At 46.0% G+C, this 19703-nt stretch overlaps 1 protein-coding gene across 12 annotated transcripts in view; it reads right to left on the bottom strand.

Moving 5' to 3' along the window:
- Window positions 1-578: 578 nt before the first annotated feature.
- MYO9A (myosin IXA) overlaps window positions 579-19703 on the bottom strand; it is a 189824-nt gene continuing 170699 nt past the window's right edge. For 7 of the 12 annotated variants that reach the window (XM_030496909.1, XM_030496904.1, XM_030496912.1 and 4 more), the window contains 17 exons: window positions 19274-19386; window positions 18718-18875; window positions 17920-18143; window positions 16918-17034; window positions 16052-16243; window positions 15050-15097; window positions 14260-14371; window positions 12850-12911; window positions 10454-10646; window positions 9777-9905; window positions 9322-9427; window positions 8746-8877; window positions 7619-7742; window positions 6760-6813; window positions 4823-5025; window positions 4479-4621; window positions 579-4034 (listed from right to left, as the gene is read on the bottom strand). In XM_030496909.1, coding sequence (XP_030352769.1) covers window positions 3553-4034; window positions 4479-4621; window positions 4823-5025; window positions 6760-6813; window positions 7619-7742; window positions 8746-8877; window positions 9322-9427; window positions 9777-9905; window positions 10454-10646; window positions 12850-12911; window positions 14260-14371; window positions 15050-15097; window positions 16052-16243; window positions 16918-17034; window positions 17920-18143; window positions 18718-18875; window positions 19274-19386 — 2592 coding nt within the window. In that variant the 3' untranslated portion in view covers window positions 579-3552. The remainder of the gene's footprint in view (window positions 4035-4478; window positions 4622-4822; window positions 5026-6759; window positions 6814-7618; window positions 7743-8745; window positions 8878-9321; window positions 9428-9776; window positions 9906-10453; window positions 10647-12849; window positions 12912-14259; window positions 14372-15049; window positions 15098-16051; window positions 16244-16917; window positions 17035-17919; window positions 18144-18717; window positions 18876-19273; window positions 19387-19703) is intronic. The other 5 variants (XM_030496905.1, XM_030496913.1, XM_030496916.1 and 2 more) reach the window with 3 other exon arrangements.

The raw sequence follows: 19703 nt of genomic DNA, 5'->3' as shown, positions 1-19703 counted from the left end.
TCAGCCAATATAATTAGAAATAATCTGAATATAAAGATAAAAATCATGTGAATTGAAATAAATTGAAAATAATCTGAATAGAAATAATCTGAATGGAAAAAAAATTTAAAATAATGTGAATAAATATAAATAAAATGAAAATATATAAATAAAAATGAAATATAATATAAATAATATATTTATATTATATAAATATATAATTTATATTATGTATCATATTTTAAATAGAAATTAAATATATTTTAAATAAAATATATATTATATTTTAAATATAAATTAAATATATTTATGAAATATAAATAATATAATCTCAATATAAATAAAATGAAAATAATCTGAATAAATAAATTGAAAACTATCTAAATAGGAAAAAATCTGTACATGAGAAACAGAAATAATCTGCATAGAAATAAGCAAAATTAGAATCTATTATGATATATGACATCAAACACTGGGGGCGGGGGCTTTGTTCAATTGCACTTTAACCACATGACAGGCTGAGAGCAGAAGGGAAAAGCCCCCCAAGCCCCCAAACCCGACAGTGCTTTGGGTGTCACCAGCACCACAACTGCTTCACCTTTACAGAAGTACACTTTTATTTCTCTGGTTTTTTTTTTTTTTTTTTCTCCTTTTTTAAACCATTCCTAGCGTGGGTGACACAGGATAATATATCCTCATACAATACAGATCTGGTTTTAATTTACACGCAGCAGACTTATAAATTACTTAAAAAAAATTCCATGAAAAATAATAATAATAATAATAATACCACCACCACTTGACCGCATGTGCCCTGCTCCTCCGCTCCAGTAGTAAGTACATTCGTGCCGCAAATCCATCCCTTGGCTTGCAGGAGGGGCTGGGAAGGGGCTGTGGGAGATGCTGGGGGGATGCGTTGCCTGGAGCCCTGGAACCCCCGTTCTGCAGCTCAGCTCCTGCCTGGCCTGGATTTTACACATATATATCTATATTTGCGTATATTTCTTTTCTACCCTTTTTCTTTATATATATACACAAATATATAATATATATAAAGAAATGTTTTCTATATATATTCTATATATTTTCTATATATATTCCATATATATTCCACTTACATATACAAAGAAATAGAGATAAAATATATGAACATATATTCTTCATATATGGCATATATGTACTTAGAGAACTATATGCTCTATATAAAGAAATATATAAATCTATATAAAGAAACATACACACATTTATACATATAGAAGAAATACAGGAAAACATATATAAAGAAATACATGTTCTTTTTATACAGTACGCATCTATTTGACATATATTTCTTTATACATAGTATATATTTATTGTACATATATTTCTTTATACAGAAACATATACTATATATAAAGAAATATATTCTTTATACATGGTATATATATTATTTTATATATATTTCTCTACATAGAAATATAAACATATGCATAAAGACATATATTCTTTATACACAGTATATTTTTTCTATATTTATATTTCTCTCTATATATTATTTTATAATATATACAAAGAAATATATTTTCTTCATCTATTCTTTATATATATTTCTTTATATACAAAATACATAAAGAAATATATAGTCTTTAAATGTAGCATATATCTCGTATTTCTTTATATACAAACATGTATTATATATAAAAGAAATAAAAACATACAAAGAAACATATTTATTCTTTATATATTATTTTACATATACTTTCTTTATATATAGAATATACATAGTCTTTCATAGGTCAATTTTCTTTATATATAGAATATATATTCTTTAACATATATTTTCTTTATATATATAATATCTATATATAAGGGAAATACATATATGAAAAGAAATACACACATACACATATATATGTACTTGGAGGCGCTGCCTAAGCCAGGTCTGCTGTCCCTGCTGTGCTCATGCCGCTGTGTTGGGAAAACTGAGGATGAGGATGGAGCCCTTCGGCCCTCCCACAGGGACACCCTCACTCGGAGCAACTTTGAGGAGCATTCCTTGGGTTTTAGATAAAGGTGCTCAAAAATGGCTGGTTTTGGTGCAGAGCACAGGGATGCTCCCACTATTTCCAGCTCTAGGGAAATTTGGGGTGGCTTCCCAGGATCTTTCACTTTTGTGACCACAACCCGCCTCCCAGCATATCCCAGGGTGGTTCCAAAATCCCTATTTTCCACTCAGGATGGTAAAATCCTGTTTTCCCCTGTGAGTGGGGGATGATTGAGTGGGTCTTGCTCCGCTCCCAGGATGCATCACCAAGGCAGATGGTGTTCCCATGCTCCCGCTCTCCCGGTCGCATCCATTGCTTTCCCCCATGGAAAAAAATGAAAATGAAAATAAAAGTAAAACTTTAAAAAGTAAAATAAAAGCAAACCAAATCCCCAATAAATAAACCATCCCTCAAAAGCAATGGGCAGGGGGAGGGGACCAAAGGGCAGCTTGGCTGAACCCTGGGATGCAGAGATGCCCAGAAAACCACAAAATGCTCAGGAAAACCCAGGTCTTGGTGTTTTCCCCTTTTTTGGTGGTGTTCCAGGAAAGGATGAGCCTCAACCTGCAATGCCCAACGCATCTAACAGGATGGATCCATCCTTTATTCATCTAATTAGTGCTCTGGTGTTCCTAATTTTGCCTTTCCAGAGGTTTTCCAGTACCTGGAGCTTCTCCGGGTGCCATGGAGGGTGATGATGATGATGATGGTATGGGAGGGATTAAGAGCTGAGTTCTAATTAGTCCTATTATGGGCATTGCTTTTAAATCAGGCTAATTACACCTCAAAGTACATCTCAATGTACAGAGCAAGGTGGTAGCGGCAAGTGATGGATGGTGACACCAGTGATGGCACCAGCAGGACGGCTCAGCCCATCTCTTCCTCCTTCCCGGCCACAAAATAACAATAATCAAAAAACAAAAAGTTCTGTTTGGGGAAAAATAGAAAACAAAATAAAAATAAAAATATATCTATTTACATCAAACTCCAGTAACCAGCTTATAAACAAATATAGCTTCAAGTAGTCCTTGAGTATTATTATTATTATTATTTTTTAATACTGATGGTCTCCAAAAACAAAAAAAAGAGGAGAAGGTGGTTAAGTCACGTTAAAAAATAACACAAAAAATAAGGTGGTTTTTGGCAGATTTTAACGCTTTTCCATGCGCTTGGCGTTGGCGTGGATGAGGTGGTTAAAGCGCGGAGGGCTTGGCTGGCTGGCTGGGACTCCTGCTGGGACTCCCACAGGAGTTTTAGGCTTGGTTTGTTCCTACCCACAGGCTACGGTGATTGGGCACGAGGATTTGGCGGCGCAACGCTCTGAGGCGTGGGGTGCTCCGAGGGGAAGGGCGCAGGAGCCGGCCAGTGCCCCTCCATCCCCGGTCCAACCCCCCCAGAAACCCTCAACCCCCCTAACCACTAAGGCCACCGTTAAAACCGTTCCCCACCTCCCCGGCCTTTGAAATCAGGAATTCATCCTCCTGGCGTTAACAAGGAAGCCATTGGGAGCATGGACAGGAGGATGCTCCAGTGCATGATGTGGAACCTCTCAGACCATGAACTCGTTGCTCCCCAGGAGGACAAGGGATTGGGTGGCAGCACAGTCGGCCTCGGGGTTTCTCTTGCGTGTCCCCCCTGTCCCCCCATCTGGGGGCTCTTTGGTTTTTGGGGGGGAAATTTTCACGCTCTTCAGTTTCTGTTTGCCTTTCTCCGGGTTGAACGTCCCACGGGTGGTGAATTGAGGGCGCTCCTCAGGATAACGGAGAGGTCCCATGAAGCCCTCGGGGCTCGCCCGGCTTTCGGGGGCCTCGCCAGGACTCCCTGCTCGGTAGAAAGGCGATTTGGAGTACATCTGGAAGCGCTTCCGGGGAAGGTGGGGCAAGCAGGAGGTGGATGATTGGGATGATGAGGAGGAGGAGATGGAGACGTCGGCTGGGTCCGCTGGGTCCGGCCGCGTCCTGGGGTGCCTTCGCAGCCGGCTCGGCCCCTCCACCTTGGCGGGGCGCAGGGAGGTAAGTGCTATGCTTCTCTCTGGAGGAGATGGGAAAGACCACCAGAGGATTAGCACCCCGAAACCACACAGGATCTCGGCACCACTCCCTGGGGACGCATGCTATGAAGCCAGGAGAATGTTCCCAGCATCTCACTGGGATCATTACCCAGGATGATGATGCATGGTGCTGGGGGAGTGCTCACCTCCCCACCAAACCCTGGGTGCTACCACCCACGTCCCCATGTGTTTCAACCCTTAACCCTCCTCTTTACACCCATTTAAATTGCTGGCTTTAAATTTCCTCTATGCAGGAAAGAAACAAGTAAACCCCCCTCAAGCTTATAGAAAAACCCGAGCAACCTGCTCTAGTTGAAGATGTCCCTGCTCATTGCAGGGGGGTTGGACTAGATGAGCTCTGAAGGTCTCTTCCAACCCAAACCAGTCTATGATTCTATGATAAACCCAAGAACACTTGGATTTACCCGAGCGATCGGAGATGGCTCCTTCGGAGTCAAAGTTCAGATTCTCAGAGCTGTCGGCAGTGCCAATGGAGGCTTCAGACTCGAGGGTTTCATCGTCAGAGGCGCGGGGCTCCAGCGTCAGCATCTCGAACGTCAGCTCCTCCCTGCCAAAACCAACCCATTGACCCAAGGGAACCAAAAAAGTGGGAAAGAGAAGAAAGGGATGCACATACGCCAAGAGATTCATGGAGGGATGGAGTCTTCCAGGTCATCCTGAGAGCAGCACGTCAACTAAATGATGTCAAGCGACATCCATAGGTAACCTGCAGCTATGGGACATGGCTTAAACCCTCAGTTAGACTCACTTTTCCTTCTGCAGGCTCTCAATCTGCTCAGTCAGCACCTTCTCCTCCTGCTGCATGGCCACTTGCTGCTGCTCTGTCACCTCCATCTCCATGGCTTCCTCACTGTTTATGGTCTCCTCAGGGACATCTGTCACCGAGGGCAAGCGCACAGCAACAGGAGACGTCGGGCTGGGGTAGGCACCACGTCGCACGCGTCCTTTGCCCTGAAGAGAGACAATGGTGTCACCATCACCAGCCAAGGTGCTTTTGCCAACATCTCAGGTGCCAACCACACTGCTCTCCGAAGGAGCAAAGACAATGGCCCTGGCCACCGGTCCTCAGTGCTTGCACCCAGGACTCTCCAAAATCTCACCCCAGGCTGGGAGAGGTACCAGAAAGACCCAACACACTGGAGGAGGTGAGGATGGAGGTGGTGAGTGTGGTGCTGATGGACCAAGTGCAACCTGGGCTTCCAAGCAAGCGCAGCTGGCAGCAGGATGGGTTTCCGCAAAGCTCCATAGCCCATGCGATGGGAAGCTTGACCTGCCAGGTCTGTGTTGGCTCTGGGTGGAAGTGTCACCAGGGCTTTGATTTCAAGGCACCTGGCTCCCACTTTATCATCAGATCACATCTTGCATCCTTTCCTCACCCATCCTTGGATGAGGGACATGACAGACATTAAAAAGCTTCTACCTTAACCATTATCACAACCAGACGTGTCTCATCTTCTAAATTTAAGATCCTCAACTGATCAGGACTTGGGCAATGTCAACCAGCCTGAGATGTGCCCCTTGCTTGGTGCCCTCCTCCTGACAACCATCACCCAGGATAAGCCTGCATCTCCATGCAGTTGAAGAGCTCGTTGCAACACAGCTTTTCTCCCCATAGGACTATCTAATCTCTGCAGCTGTGGCATCCCTGGCTCTTCCTGATAGCCCACATGCCTAGAGCAGGTTTGCAGGGTAAAGGAGCTTCCCTTTTTTTCCTCTAAAAGTGAGATTTTTTCCGTTTTACCCCTTTCATCTTTTAATGTCACATCTCAGAGACTTTCCTGCAGCAGCAAAGCTTCTCCTGCGCCCTGGCATTCATCTGATGACACCTTCTCACGTGGGCTCCTGAGCTGAGGAGCAGCTACCTGAATCCTATTAGCCAAAACCCCTGAGATCCCAAAGATCCCACTGGCTTGTGGACTTAAGCCCCTGCAAAATGGTGTGCTTGCAAAACAGCATCAGGGAAGCAGAGCTCGAATTTTGCCCTTCCCTGTCTCCTGACCCGCATGGATGGGAAGAAGCATCATGGGCCAAATTTGGTAGGAAAAGAAACAGCTCCAGAAGCATCCCCAAAAACCTGCAAATGCTTTTCTCACTGGGAACTCAAAGTCAAGCTGGGATGGAGCTGGGGAATAATGGGGTTGCTGGACCCCTTCCAATTCCAACCTGGGTCTTGCGCCCTTCTGTTCAAAGGGGTGGTGGTGCTGCTCCTCCAAGAAGGTGGAGGAGACCTTCAGATGCCTCGTGGTCACAGAGGCATCTGAGCCAAGGGTTTTTTCCACCATCTCAAGATACAGCAGCACTGCGAAAGCAACATGATGCTGAAACATATCCTGAGTGAGCAGAAATTGGGGTAGGAAGGGATGAGTCAAGCAAAGCAAAAAAGAGGAAAGCACAGGATGGGAAAAGAAAATATAAGAGGAAAAGAAAAGTAGGAAGGGGAGAAGGGGCAGAAAGCAGTTTTTCAAGGAGCTGCTTGTGGGGATGGCCGAGTCGTGGCCATCCCAAACTCCTGCTGCCTGGGGGACCTGCTGGAAAAACAGTGACCCTGAGGAGCAGCTCCCACTCGGGGACCAGACGGGCAATGTCACGGACAATGGCCGGTGGGATTTGGCTGGAATGAGTGGCGGTGACACACAACAGAGGGATGCGGCGGCTGGAGCGGGGTGCGCTGCAGTTAATACATACCGGGATTGAGCTGCGGGTTATGCTCATAAATCTAACTGCAATTAGTACAGGTTTCTGGATTAGAGAGGAGATGAAAAGGAAAGCAGAAGGTTAGAGTGCACATGCCATTGCCCCGCCAAAAAACCCCATTTCTGTTCATTTTGATGGGTTTTTTTTCCAAGTAGGATGAGCAGGGCAGCTCTGCAGCACAAGCCCCACAACCTTGGGCAGCCCCTGCTTGGATTTCATCCCCAAGAAAGCAGAAGCAACATGTTCCCGAGGACCTCAGCGGGCAGATCCAAGCAGAAGTGCCACTTGGCTCCTCAGCCCAAGCCTGGGATAACCACGCTGTGCCAAGTCTGTCTCGCTCCCACAGCCCAACAAGCCAAGTGCAGCGTGCATCCGCAGCCCGCCGGCCCCCGAGGCAGCATGGAAGCTCAATGAGATGTGTTTGAGTCTCCCAAAAAGGTGGTGTGGGAACAGGGAGAGCCTTTGAGGAGCTCATTTTGGGTTCAGATAATGCAACTGAGTATGAAAAAGGATGGTCCAGGTCTCCCATGGGGCAACATTGAGCTGGTCAGTGAAATACTTGACTCAACCCATGACCAAACAAGTTCAAATCAAGATGGAAACACTGATCAGGAGCATCTGAGCTGGAGTGACCACATTTCCACAGACCATTCCCACTTTCTTGTGCTTTGGAATGACTCCCTGCAAAGGCGAGAAGCCTCCATGGGGCTGAGGGTCCCTGTCCTGGGGAGGATGGTGTGGGAGGTTGCGAGGGGTTTGGGAGGCTGGGATAAGCAGGAGAAGATAAGGGAGGGTTGGTTCAGGGGCAAGGAGGGGATGGGAAGGGACAGAGATGGTTTTGGCATCTCACCATCGATCTGCGGATCAAGGAGAGGCGGCTCTTGGCTTTGTTCTCTGCAAACTCCAGGCTGTTGATGTCCTTGAGACGAGCCTTGTATTTGTTCATCTGCTCGATGACGATTAATTCTACGCACCTAAAGGGGAAAAAAACCCCAAAAATACAAGATGGGAGGAGGAAACAATTTGATCTGAGCTGTCTCTGTCTTGCCTGAAGATCTGCCCTGATGGCAAACACAGAGGGAGAAAGCTCCAGCTGGAAACCAAAGGGTAGTGCAAATTCCCCAAAAAAGAGTGATAAAGATCGCTCTCTTGGAAGTGGGATCAAGGAAATACAAACCTGAGGAAGATTGCCTCCAACTCACTTACATGCAGTAATCCTGCAGCAAGCTTCTTTAGCAGAACTGTTTAATGCTGTCAGGAGTGTGTTTGGGGAAAAAAGGTAGTCCTTTCCAGTAATAAAATCAGAGGATGTGCTAGAGCTAAAATCTGAGACAGAAGCTACAAAGAAATCCTCTGAAAGGATGAGTGCTCCTACCAGCTGAGCCTCCAAACACATTCTGGTCTTCAACCATTTTAATACTTCCTGACAGCAAACCAAACTCTTTCAGAAGCCCAGCCCTTCACTGGATGGTTTCCATCATTATCATTGTCTCCATTATCAATTTTTAAATCTAATACAAGCCAGACTGAATTTGGGCAGGTGCTTCACCTTTTCCTCTGTAAAACCTTTGCAATTATGTCAAATACCTTAAAGAAATCCAAGTCTGCAGTGTTAATATTGCTGCAGACCAAACTCATCTCATCAAATAACCTCTCCCCCCCCCCAATTAAGTCACAATAAAGATCTGCTTGCTAGAAATGAGATTAATTCTAAAACCACATCAGCACAAGCTTCACCTATTCCTGCTGAGAAGTGCTGGGTGGGAACACAAGTTGATCTGCTCTTGTGGATCCTCATCGCTTAAAAATTCCCCTTCAACAACCTCTTGGGGACTGAGAGAATATGAAATATGTGTTCCTAATTTCCATGCTAAAGCCCCTATTCTTGAGCCATTTGACCGTACTGAGGGTTATCAAGATGGGAGTGGTGACATGGAAGTAGGTATGGAGCTGGACCATCCAGCACCACGTTCTTACGTGGTTGTTTTACTGATGTCCTGAACGCTCTGCAGCGGGTCTGTTGTATCGGGGCAGCGGAGGATACAGGGAGCAAAGACGATGGCCAAGGCATTAGCTGACATGCGATTGGTCTCTTCTTGGAGAGCAATCCTAGAAAAAATAGGGATTAAGTGAGAAGTCAGTGGTGAAGGCACCTCCCACTGCACCTCTTCCATGGATCAATAGAATAGACAACGTTTCTAAGGTGCAATCTTGCTCTGCTAGCAAGCACGCTGCTCTGCCCTCATCTTTGCTCTGCCTGATGGAGAAAGCCAAACCTGAAGACATCTCAGGTGTTCTCAAGGCAAGCAAAACCCCAGTGTTTTCCACCCACAAACCCTGTTCCTGCAGCGGCGAGGGGCATCATGGACCCGGCAAGCACTATGAGCAACCAAAACACTGCAGAGGCTGTTCATCAATACACGCGTCACTTGGAGAACAGCTCTGGGGCCACCTCCTGGGAGGCGTGATGGACCTGAAAACTCTTCTCTTTCCCTTGCCCACCTCCTTTAGATCTTAGTGATTTTGGTATGAAGGATACCTGGCTCAACGTACCTCACCAGGTGGAAGATGAGACGCTCCAAGGTGCTGAGATGCGTGCGGGAGAGCTGGTCGATGACTGAATACACTCCCCGTACAGTCTCCCTCCTCTCCTGGAGGCCTGCAGAGGAAGCAGCAGTGTTTAGGGGCAGCTTCTATCTATCTCTTCCCCCTATTTAAAATGATATCTTCTTAACACACACTTACTTTTGATACTTAAAAGATGGATCTGCTGGCTAATGGTTTGGGTTGAAATCTGCTGAACCATGATGCAAATGTGTGCCACCAAAGGTGAGACTGAACTGCCTGTGGCTTCTTGTGAAAAACCCCTTATAGCCAAAAATTCAGACTGTGAAACCCGGTAAATGTAATTTGGCAAAACTAGCTGGTTTGGGCCCAAAGACTAAATAAAAAGTTAGCCCACCCTTTCCCTCTGCCAAGGGAATGGGATACCAAAGGAGGCTCCTTACCCATCGCCCGCAGAAACTCCTCATAGAGTTCGAAGGTCATGAGAGGGTTAGGCAGATCTCGGAGCCACTGCTTGAACACGCTGGCGATGACGTGGATGTTGTAGTCATCTAAATTCACATTATCAATGTCTGGGTTTGGCAACAGATTGAGGAAAAAGAAAAAAAACAAGAGGCAAGGATCGATATGAAGCCATTAGTGAAGCCGGTGGTTGGACTATGTGACCATTAAAGGTCCCTTCCAACCCAAACCATCCTATGGCAAGCTACTCCTCTACAATAAAAATGTTTGTTTGCCACCCCAAAACCACACTGTGTTCAATGGTAAGAAAGCCAGCACCTGATTTCGGCTCTACATGTTAAAATCAGAGAGAAATGCATTTTCCAGGGCAAGGAACCTTGGGTTGAACCAGGATTTCTTTTCTTGCTGGCATCGACTCCTACAGTGTAAGTAAGGCAGTGTTTTCCCTCAACCAGAATTACTTTTTTTCAGGTACTGCACCCAAAAAGCATGAGTTGGTGACTTGAGTTTTGTTGGAGATGTGAAAGCACCACTTGCACAGGAATGAAGGTAGGACCGCTCCCTTGTTTCCTCCTGATGAAGCATTCCATCTTCCTCACATCCAACCTTGCTGTTGCAGAGATTTTTCTCCCTGCATGTTTTTTCCCCATCCGTTTACCTGTATCGAGTCCTTGCCGCAGCTCCTTGATCTTGTTGGTGGACCCTGATTTTCTGTAAATGCCCTCTGTGTACAGCCCGTGCATTTCAATGTAGTTGATGAGCTTCTCCACCAGCACCGGCACTGCCCGCTCCTCACTGGTCAAGCGGGAGAGCTCCACACCGAACTGCCGAGATGACAGCTCGGGGTCATACTGAGGAGGAAAAGGGAAAAAAGTGGTCTAAAGTCCTTCCAGGAAGCAATGCTGGTGCAGCGCACAGATCCGGCTGCCCTTCAGGCTTCTTCAGCTGATCCAGGTGATGTGCAAGTCAGTCTAATGAAGGACAGCCAGCAATTACGTCTTGCAATGCTAAGCTGGTCTCTGGGCATGCACCTGAAATCATAAAACTTTGATCTTCTTTCTTTAACCACCAAACTGTGGTATATTCTCAGCCTGGCAGAGCCCATGCGGCCAGGCATGGTCCTCCTCCACCTCCTGCCTTGATGGCATCATCTCCGGGGATGACTTCACTCCCCAAAGAGGATGCACAAAGCAGAAGAGGTAAATCTGAGTCTTGAGGACTTAGATCAACTCGCAGCATTGGCAATTACAAAATGTCTGTGAACAAACATGCTGCTAAAATAAGAGCAGGAAAAACCCCATCTACATAGGCCAGGAAAGACCCTTTTGCTGGCTGCAAACACTCACTGGAGATTGGGTAACTGGCACATTCCAACTTTGGACAAAGTCCTCCTGCATGGGACATTCTGAGTGGGAAAATTCAAAAGACCAAGTGAAATATTAACACAAATGCCTGGTGCCAGCAAAAGGAATGTGAAATGGTATATGCTGCAACCCAGTCATCAGCAAAATGGTGGTGACCATGACCCAGGTCACAGCTGCCCTTATAACCACTCCTGCATCTTTGTTTTCCCCATTCAGGCTTTCTTTCACTGATCTGTCAACCTTATGAGATGATGTGGGGAAGATGCCCACACTGTTAGGGAAAAAATCCCACCCCAGGAACACCTGGTCTCTGCTACCAGTTGAAATTCATCACCTGCTGCTCAAATGGCCATCAGCAAACACGATGCCACAAACCCCATGTGCTGCTTTACTCAAAGCGGGTAGCGCTGAGATGAAGCATGTGTGAAAGCAATTCCATGGCCATAGAGAGAGATGAAATTGGCGTTTGCTCAAGTTCACCATAGATCTGGAGAAACAGATCCAGTCTGGGACAAGGCTAACAGTTACAAAATCAACCATTGCCAGAAAATAAAGACCTCTTTCTCAAAGCATAAGAGAGGGTTTGTGGCTCCCTGTCACTGAAAACAACCTTAAAAATGTTAACCCACCAAGCACAGACAAGCCAGAGCCTTCCCTAGAGAAGGAACTCTAGCCACCCAGGTGGAAAGCTACAGGGAACTTGCTTCCTTGGGTACAGCACAAAAACTTCCTTGTGCAGAGATACCCCAAGAAATGAGATGGGTCCAAGCACCTCTGAGTTTCTCCCCCCAAATAATCAGAGTTCTCATTGAACTTCCCAGATTTTAGAGCAGAAACTCATATGAGGTGTTCCCAGCTCTTGCAGAAATACTCCCAGAAAGGGAAGGAGTACAGCAAAAATACTATATATATTCAAAATACAAGTATATTCACATATATAAATGTTCAATGTATATATTCAGCTTATTTCTTGGGAAAAATGTAATCATGCAGCTTTATGGAGGCTGTTCTTCCTCAAGAAGCCTCACAAGGAGCTGACAAAGCTTTGCACACATTATTATCCTGGCTGTATTATCATTCTTTTGGGCGCAAAATAAAACTATTTCAAAGAAAAACCTCCAAATCCTGATGGTTCACGTTAGCCAGAGTGACCTGTTACATTCATTCACTGTCCTTCATATGCTTAAAACCCAGCACACAGTATTCCCCTCTAAGGAGGATGGTGAGTGCTTGAGCATCCTCCACTCACCCTTCCTTACTCAGCTGTTGCGCTGCCATTGTTTGGAGGCTGTACTGTGAGCCTCAACAGGGACCAGCTGGGTTAAGAAGAACACCTATTTCCAAGAATAATCCTACATTTAAGGATAACCCCCCATTTCCAAGTCCTATAAGCTGTAAGGACAGCTTTCTATGATTCAGTGTGGTTAAAAGGCAGGTAACATCACTCCATCATCTGCTGCATGATAGAGCAGATATACAGTGATGCATTGCTGCATTAGTCCCCATGCAAACACCAAAGCACCAGTTGGAGAGACCTTCAGGGATCTCTGGTACAAGCTCCTGCTTGAAGGAGGGTTATTGCCAGCATTATATCAAGTTCTGTGCCTGCAAACATTTTTTATACAAGCTTGGGCTCACTGTCTGAAAGAAAACGAAAGATGATGAAAGAAAAGGAATGAGAGACATTTACCTTTTTGGAGCACTTGGTCGTGGTTTTAAGACAGCACTTCTTATGGCAAGCATATTTACATACTGCAACGAAGAAAAAAAGGATTTAATAATCCAAAAAGTCAGATCACTGGAGAAATATGAATTAACATGAATTAAGTAGCTCCTCACAGGACCAGCAGGTCAAAAGCACGTTGAATTTGCAGTTTCCAGGGGCCAAATCTATATTAGATCCACTCAAATAAACAGAAAAAAAATGAAGACTTCAATTCTAAAAGTCTCACATTTAAGTCCCTGAAACATTAAAAACCCTCTGACAGATCAAGTTGGAAAATAAACATGAGTCATTCTGAGCTATCAGAAATAGAATCATAGAATCCCAGACTGGTTTGGGTTGGAAGGGACCTTAAAGCTCCCCCAGTTCCAACCCCTGCCACGGGCAGGGACACCTTCCATTAGAGCAGGTTGCTCCAAGCCCCCGTGTCCAACCTGGTCTTGAACACTGCCAGGGACGGGGCAGCCACAGCTTCCCTGGGCACCCTGTGCCAGCGCCTCAGCACCCTCACAGGGAAGAACTTCTGCCTAATGTCTAACCTGAACTTCTCCTGTTTCAGTTTGAACCCATCACCGCTTGTCCTATCGCTATGGTCCCTGATGAAGAGTCCCTCTCCAGCATCCTTGTGGCCCCCTTCAGATACTGGAAGCTGCTCTGAGGTCTCCACGCAGCTTCTCTTCTCCGGGCTGAACAGCCCCAGTTTTCTCAGCCTTCTTCATATGAGAGGTGCTCCAGCCCCTGATCATCCTCGTGGCCTCCTCTGGACTTGCTCCAACAAAATACCCTCACAGAGGTTGGAAATAGCACCTAATCTGTATTCTTCCTGTTCTGGGCTTCAGCTTGAAATACTCAGGGTTGATACTTCCAGCTTAAGCACAGAAATGTTGGAAAATCCAAAGCAATGGATTGATCTTTCCCATTGATCCTCCTCCATTTTCCTGGGCTCCCCAGAAATTCAAGTGCCTGGAGGCCAAATAGGCTAAACCAGATGAATTCACTGCAGACATGAGACTTACAGACATCCTACGGGCTGAATTTGCAGGGCACGTTTGCCATACCTGACTCCACCATCCCTCTTACCGTGACAAACATGGTTTGACCCTATGGGATGACCATAGGACCTTATGGGATAAGATGTGTAACACGCAAAGCTCCCCTCAGCAAAACTGTACCATGAGGACTGGAAGGGCTGATGGGATGGACTTACTAGTTGACTTCAAAAACCTTAATATCTGCCCCAAAAGATCTTTTAATGTGAAAAAACACAAATTATTTCAGATTGGAGATGCAGGAAAGAGCAGCAAACACCTTTCGAAATGCAAAAGTTCATCACTGTGATACAAACTCACGAAAACAGACCAAAGAGAGCATGCTTACATTTACAAACAGAAGCCCTGTCCATTATCCAGATCAAGGAGGAACAATATTCACAGTACGTGGGGATACTGTACTGGGTCGCCTTAAAAATGTGGCCGTTGTGCTCTTCTACCTGCAATGATAAAGGTTGGGTGGTGATTAAAAGGAGATGCATGCTTAGTGTGCTGCAAAACGAGGAGATGAACATGGTCAGTTTGCCAGCTTTTAGCTGTTATTTGCTATTTTTATTTCCTTTTCAGCCCAATAACCCCACAGGCAACCCAAACAGACATCCGGCCTTTATGGGAACCGAACCATCAATCACATAAGCAAGTTAGAAACGGTGTTTGACTGAGGTTGGCTGGTCAACTTCTTCATGTTAAGAAGATTCTTCCATGCATCCATGGCCCCTTTTTGCTTTGCACCTGCATCCTTCCTAATGCTATCAGATCCTTTAGGAAAAAAGGAGATGTAATCTCCTACATCTCTGATGTTAGAGATGTAAACCACACATTGTAAGTTTATGCAGAAACCTAGAACAACACTTTCTGTTTTGCTCTGAGTTCAGCTATAATAACTCTTGACATTATGTTTACTGTCTTGACTGATGTGGGATGGGTTTTCAGAGAACAACCTACAGTGACGCTTGATCAAACAAACCACATCCACCCCTGTCCACCTTTCTAGCACATCCTTTCACAGCTGCATGTTCATTACAGTGTGATGTTCAGATCTCAGCATAGGATGTGTCATGAGCAGGTCTCATCATTCTGGCCACAAGGACATTCGTTTTTTAATGTGCTCAACTCACCACATCTGCTTCCTTTTTTCTTCTCTTTTTTCGTTCTGTTTTTGGCACCTGGCATTGGAAAGAGATTTAAGTGTATTTAGGGGCAATTTCCCCAGGTAAAGTGTCCAAAGGGCTCGTATCTCATGTTGCCCACTGCTTTCCACCCCATTCTCCAGTGCACCTGCAGTCCCAGGAGAGTCACTCTAGAAAACTCTCCTATGGATCACCCTGTTTTCAGAAATCCCCTGGACAACTGTCCCCATCTTCATCTCAGAACTGAGATTACCTGCTGCTCTAGCTCCAAGTCCTGCAGCAGTGACCTGATTTCCCATCTCACGCAAGACACCTGAGGAGAATGTGGCACAGCACTGTGTGTGTGTAGCCAGAGCTGATGCTCAGCCTGCTCTGAAGAAAACCTGCCTGGAGAGGAGCCTGGGGAGGACTTGGAGCAGAAGAGCCAGAAGATGGGGTATTTGTACAATAAACACCATCTCCCAAGCCCAGCCTGATACCTCAGGGCTGTCCTCACAGGCAATACAGAGCAGAAAGTGAGGAAATCAGGAGATCACACTACAAGCTCTGTTCTAAAAACCATATCTAGACCCCAAGGACAGCCACTGCCCATGTCCCCTTCTCCTGCAACCCAACCAATGGTGATGTGGTCACTTAGGAAGAGGTCAGGAGACCAGGAAGGCTTGTATCTCTTTCACTTTCCCTCAAAGATTGGAGAAAATCCCCCAAAACTGAAAAAAGAAGCACCAGGAGCTGCCTTTCCGACCATCCATAGATGGTTGCAGCTTTGCCCTGGAGACAACATCTACACATTGGCATTGGCCAAAGCCCAGCTCAGCCCTGATGTGAACTGGGTTTGCTGAGCCCAGTGAAACACAACCAATGAATCATCCTTATGCTGTCCACCTCAGCTTAAAGGAGAAGACAAGAGGTTCCCGTGTGTCTACAGAGAGCACAACCCCATGGAAAGATAGATCCCAAATCTTCAAGTGGCTTAAGAAAAGTACCAACTACCTTTACCGTGGTGTAGTCCAGGGGTTTGTATTCTATCATATATTCATCCAGGAAGACTTTGAAAGTGTTGACCCAGACTTTAACCGGAGACTCACTCCAGTCCCTCTGCTCAAGTCTCATGGTCTTCTCCAGAATCTGCTCGAATAAGGCGTAGAGGTCCTTATAGCGGATGCTTTTCCCATCATCCATCTTTTAAGGGAACAGAAGCAAAAAGAAAAGTGATTTTTATACAGCCCAGATTGCCTCTTAACCTCTAGACAATCATTTCAGCCTGCTCAGCTTCCAACCACTCGGGGAAGGTCCAAGTATGATGAAAAGAAGGAAAATCAGATCATCTAAGCGAGTTGTTTCATGACCTTTGGAAGGGTGGCTTCTCAGTGTGCAGAGCAAGAGGATGTTAAGCGTCAGACCAAGTCTTAAAGGGAACTTTTCTTGCAATCTGGGCAATAAAATAGCTTTTTTTGATCACTGTGATCATGAGCCATAGCAATCATTGCTCAAATTCAGAAGCAGCAGAAGAGAAGAGCTCCACGTTCCTCAGATGTCTCCACCTCTTATAAATGTAACACAAAGGCTTCCAGACGCTTTGGGCGGCAAAGAGTGCATTGACTTACTGTCATCTCCCATTTGACTGCAATGAGGAGATCAGAAATCTCTACACAACATGTGTCAAGAGCTGCCTAAAGAGTAAGAGTTAGTCTAAATTTACAGCTCATGGGACTGAATACAAAGGAAGAGCATCCATCCTTTGTGATAAGCAAATCAGGAATGGATGGCTCAGCAATGTCTCCACCACCAGGAGCATGCAGAGCATCTCGTTTTTCCTGGAGGTGGAAGTTCTTACCCGTCAACCGGCCACTTACTGCCAACGCTGAAGAGTAAAAGCTGAAGATGTTCTGTCGGAACTCCTTCAGTGCTTTCTTGAACACAACATCCACGAGTGTGTCCTTCTTGCTGTCCTCGTTATCCAGTTCATTCATCTGGGAAACCAAAGGGGTTTATTCATCCATGCCACTTGTGCTGCAGCAGAGCACTGTGTGAGATGAAGCAGCTGCTCAACCACAGGCAGATGATGTCAATAATGATTACAAGGTGGTTTCTCCTACATGCAAACTAGAAACATGAGCATTTCCCTGCAGCCATCAACTCCTGCCCTCTGAGGTCACCCATTTTTGATGAGGGGCAGCTCTAAGCAATGGAAGCACTGAAGTGTGCCACCTTCTCTCCCAAGCCTGCCCTGGTGCACGCAGTGCACCCTAGATGAATTATTAGTATTGCAGTTCTGGCATCCTCAACAGAAGAAGGACATGGAACTATTGGAGCAAGTAGAGCAGGCCATGAGGATGATCAGGGGCTGGAGCACCTTCAATATGAAGACAGGCTGAGAACGTTGGGGCTGTTCAGCCTGGAGAAGAGAAGCTGTGTGGAGACCTCAGAGCAGCTTCCAGTGTCTGAAGGGGGCTACAGGGATGCTGGAGAGGAACTCTTCATCAGGGACTGTACTGATAGGACAAGGGGTCATGGGTTTAAATTGAAACAGGATGAGTTCAGGTTAGATATAATGAAGAAGTTGTTCCCTGTGAGGGTGCTGAGGCGCTGGCACAGGGTGCCCAGAGAAGCTGTGGCTGCCCCATCCCTGGCAGTGTTCAAGGCCAGGTTGGACACAGGGGCTTGGAGCAACCTGCTCTAGTGGAAGGTGTCCCTGCCCGTGGCAGGGGGTTGGAACTGGATGAGCTGTAAGGTCCTTTCCAACCCAAACCATTCTGATTCTACTGATTCCCCCAGGATAATTTTGGCTTTTTTGCCTCTGTCTGCTCTTTGAGCTCTCTGTGAAGATTTAGCTGGAGCATTAAGGAAGGAGTTACCTTTTTCAGGAGAAACTCATCCATGCTCTTCAAGTCGCTAGCGCTGGTTATGATCTGCAGTGAGTCATTCTGCCACTGCACGGGCTCCAGAGCCACGTTGCTGATCTTGACGCTGCGCTTGCGTTTCACTTTGGGAGAGGGCTCCTTGTTCTCCTTGAACTCCCGTCGGTAGATACCGGCCAGCTCAGGACTCCGCGGGGGGGTCAGGTGGTGAGGACCCAACTCTACGGGTGATAATCACAAAGGGGGACAGACATTGAAGAGCACATGAAAAAGAATTCTGCCACTAAACCAGGGAGATGGGCATTGGTGTAAACCTGGGGAGGGGAAAAGCACTGTGTGGTATTCATAGGAAGATTAAATGTCATTTCTCCTTTGGTTATTTCCTCCATCAAGAGGTGAAACATCTGTCCATGTCCAAACAGCTGCCAGGAGGACTAGTGACATGGAATTCCTCTAGGACCTGTTCTGGATCCCACCTTTTAACCTACTTGCCATCATTTTGGGTTGTCACTGTCCATGAATTCAAGAGACATGAACTAGCATGGACATTCAATTTGTGCAGCTTCTTAAACTGTTTTCCCACAGCAGCCTCAGCTAGAGCACACCATCATATATGATACTGCCATTACAGATACCCTATAGATAAACCAACCTTCCTCTGTCCTACATCTTTGCCCAGGCCCCTATATTTTGCAGTGTAAAGCCAGGTTTACACTAGCTTTTCCCTCTGCCATGAGACCAGACATGGTTTCTCTGCTCCTTACACCACCAGCACCATGCCACCCCACCACTTACCTTCACTAAGCTGCATACCAGAAATGACCTCCCTGCCAGGGGCTTCTTGCTCCGCGTACAGCTCCAGTAGCTCAGACTGGGTAGCAAGCTTCTCCCGTGAGGTCTTCTTCTCCCCCTGTTTTCCCTTCACCCAGAACCTCATCTTGGCTCGCTGAGGCCTGGAAATAAGTTGTGGAAAGAGGAACTATGTCAACTAGGGAATGTCCTTCTACCTAAAACTACCCTGAATGTCCTGACCTTCATGGTGTTTGAGGAGGAGCTAAATACAAACAACTTCTACTGGGAAAACCAGGCTACTTGTCCTCAGGAAAGGCAAGAAACTCGAGCTTCATGCACACAATTGGGTGGTTTGGGATGGGACATCGGGCCCATGTCACCACAACAGGATGCCTTTTCTAATTGGGCATGTCTGCAGTCATGTAGGAAAGGTGGGACGAGTAACAACTTTGGCTGGTGGAGCTCCAAAGGAGCCAGGGTGGTTCAGCAACAGCAAGGTGATGGAGAGCAAGAACGAAACAGAAGGGACTCATCTCCCATCTCCAGCCATGTTTCCTACCTCCCATCTGGAGCCAGGCTCTTCTGCGTGGCCACCAGCTTCCCGATCTCCCCCTGAGACATGGTTTTGTGCAGTTTTGTCTGGCCTTCCCCTGCGGCAAATCGCTGCACCGTCTGTAACAAGCCCAAGCACAAAGTGTTTAAAAATGAGACAGCTCTTCGGGTGCCACCAGGTTGTCCCAGCAAAAATAAGATATTTCATGTCTTAAGTCTTTATTCAAGAGGGGGTTGGAACTAGATGATCTTAAGGTCCTTTCCAACCCTAATTATTCTATGATTCTATGATTTCTATGATTTCTACCTGCCTAGCAGTGAAAACCTGAAGTCCTGTCGAGCTAGCTACAACTAGAGAGATCTTTTCATGACTCTTAAGAAAGAAAGGCATTTCCCTTGCTCCAACTCTACACTGAGGTCCAACCTTCTTTTTCCTT

The sequence above is a fragment of the Strigops habroptila genome, chromosome 9 (genome assembly GCF_004027225.2).
Source record: "Strigops habroptila isolate Jane chromosome 9, bStrHab1.2.pri, whole genome shotgun sequence".
Taxonomy (NCBI): domain Eukaryota; kingdom Metazoa; phylum Chordata; class Aves; order Psittaciformes; family Psittacidae; genus Strigops; species Strigops habroptila.
This window is presented reverse-complemented; position numbering and strand designations above follow the sequence as displayed.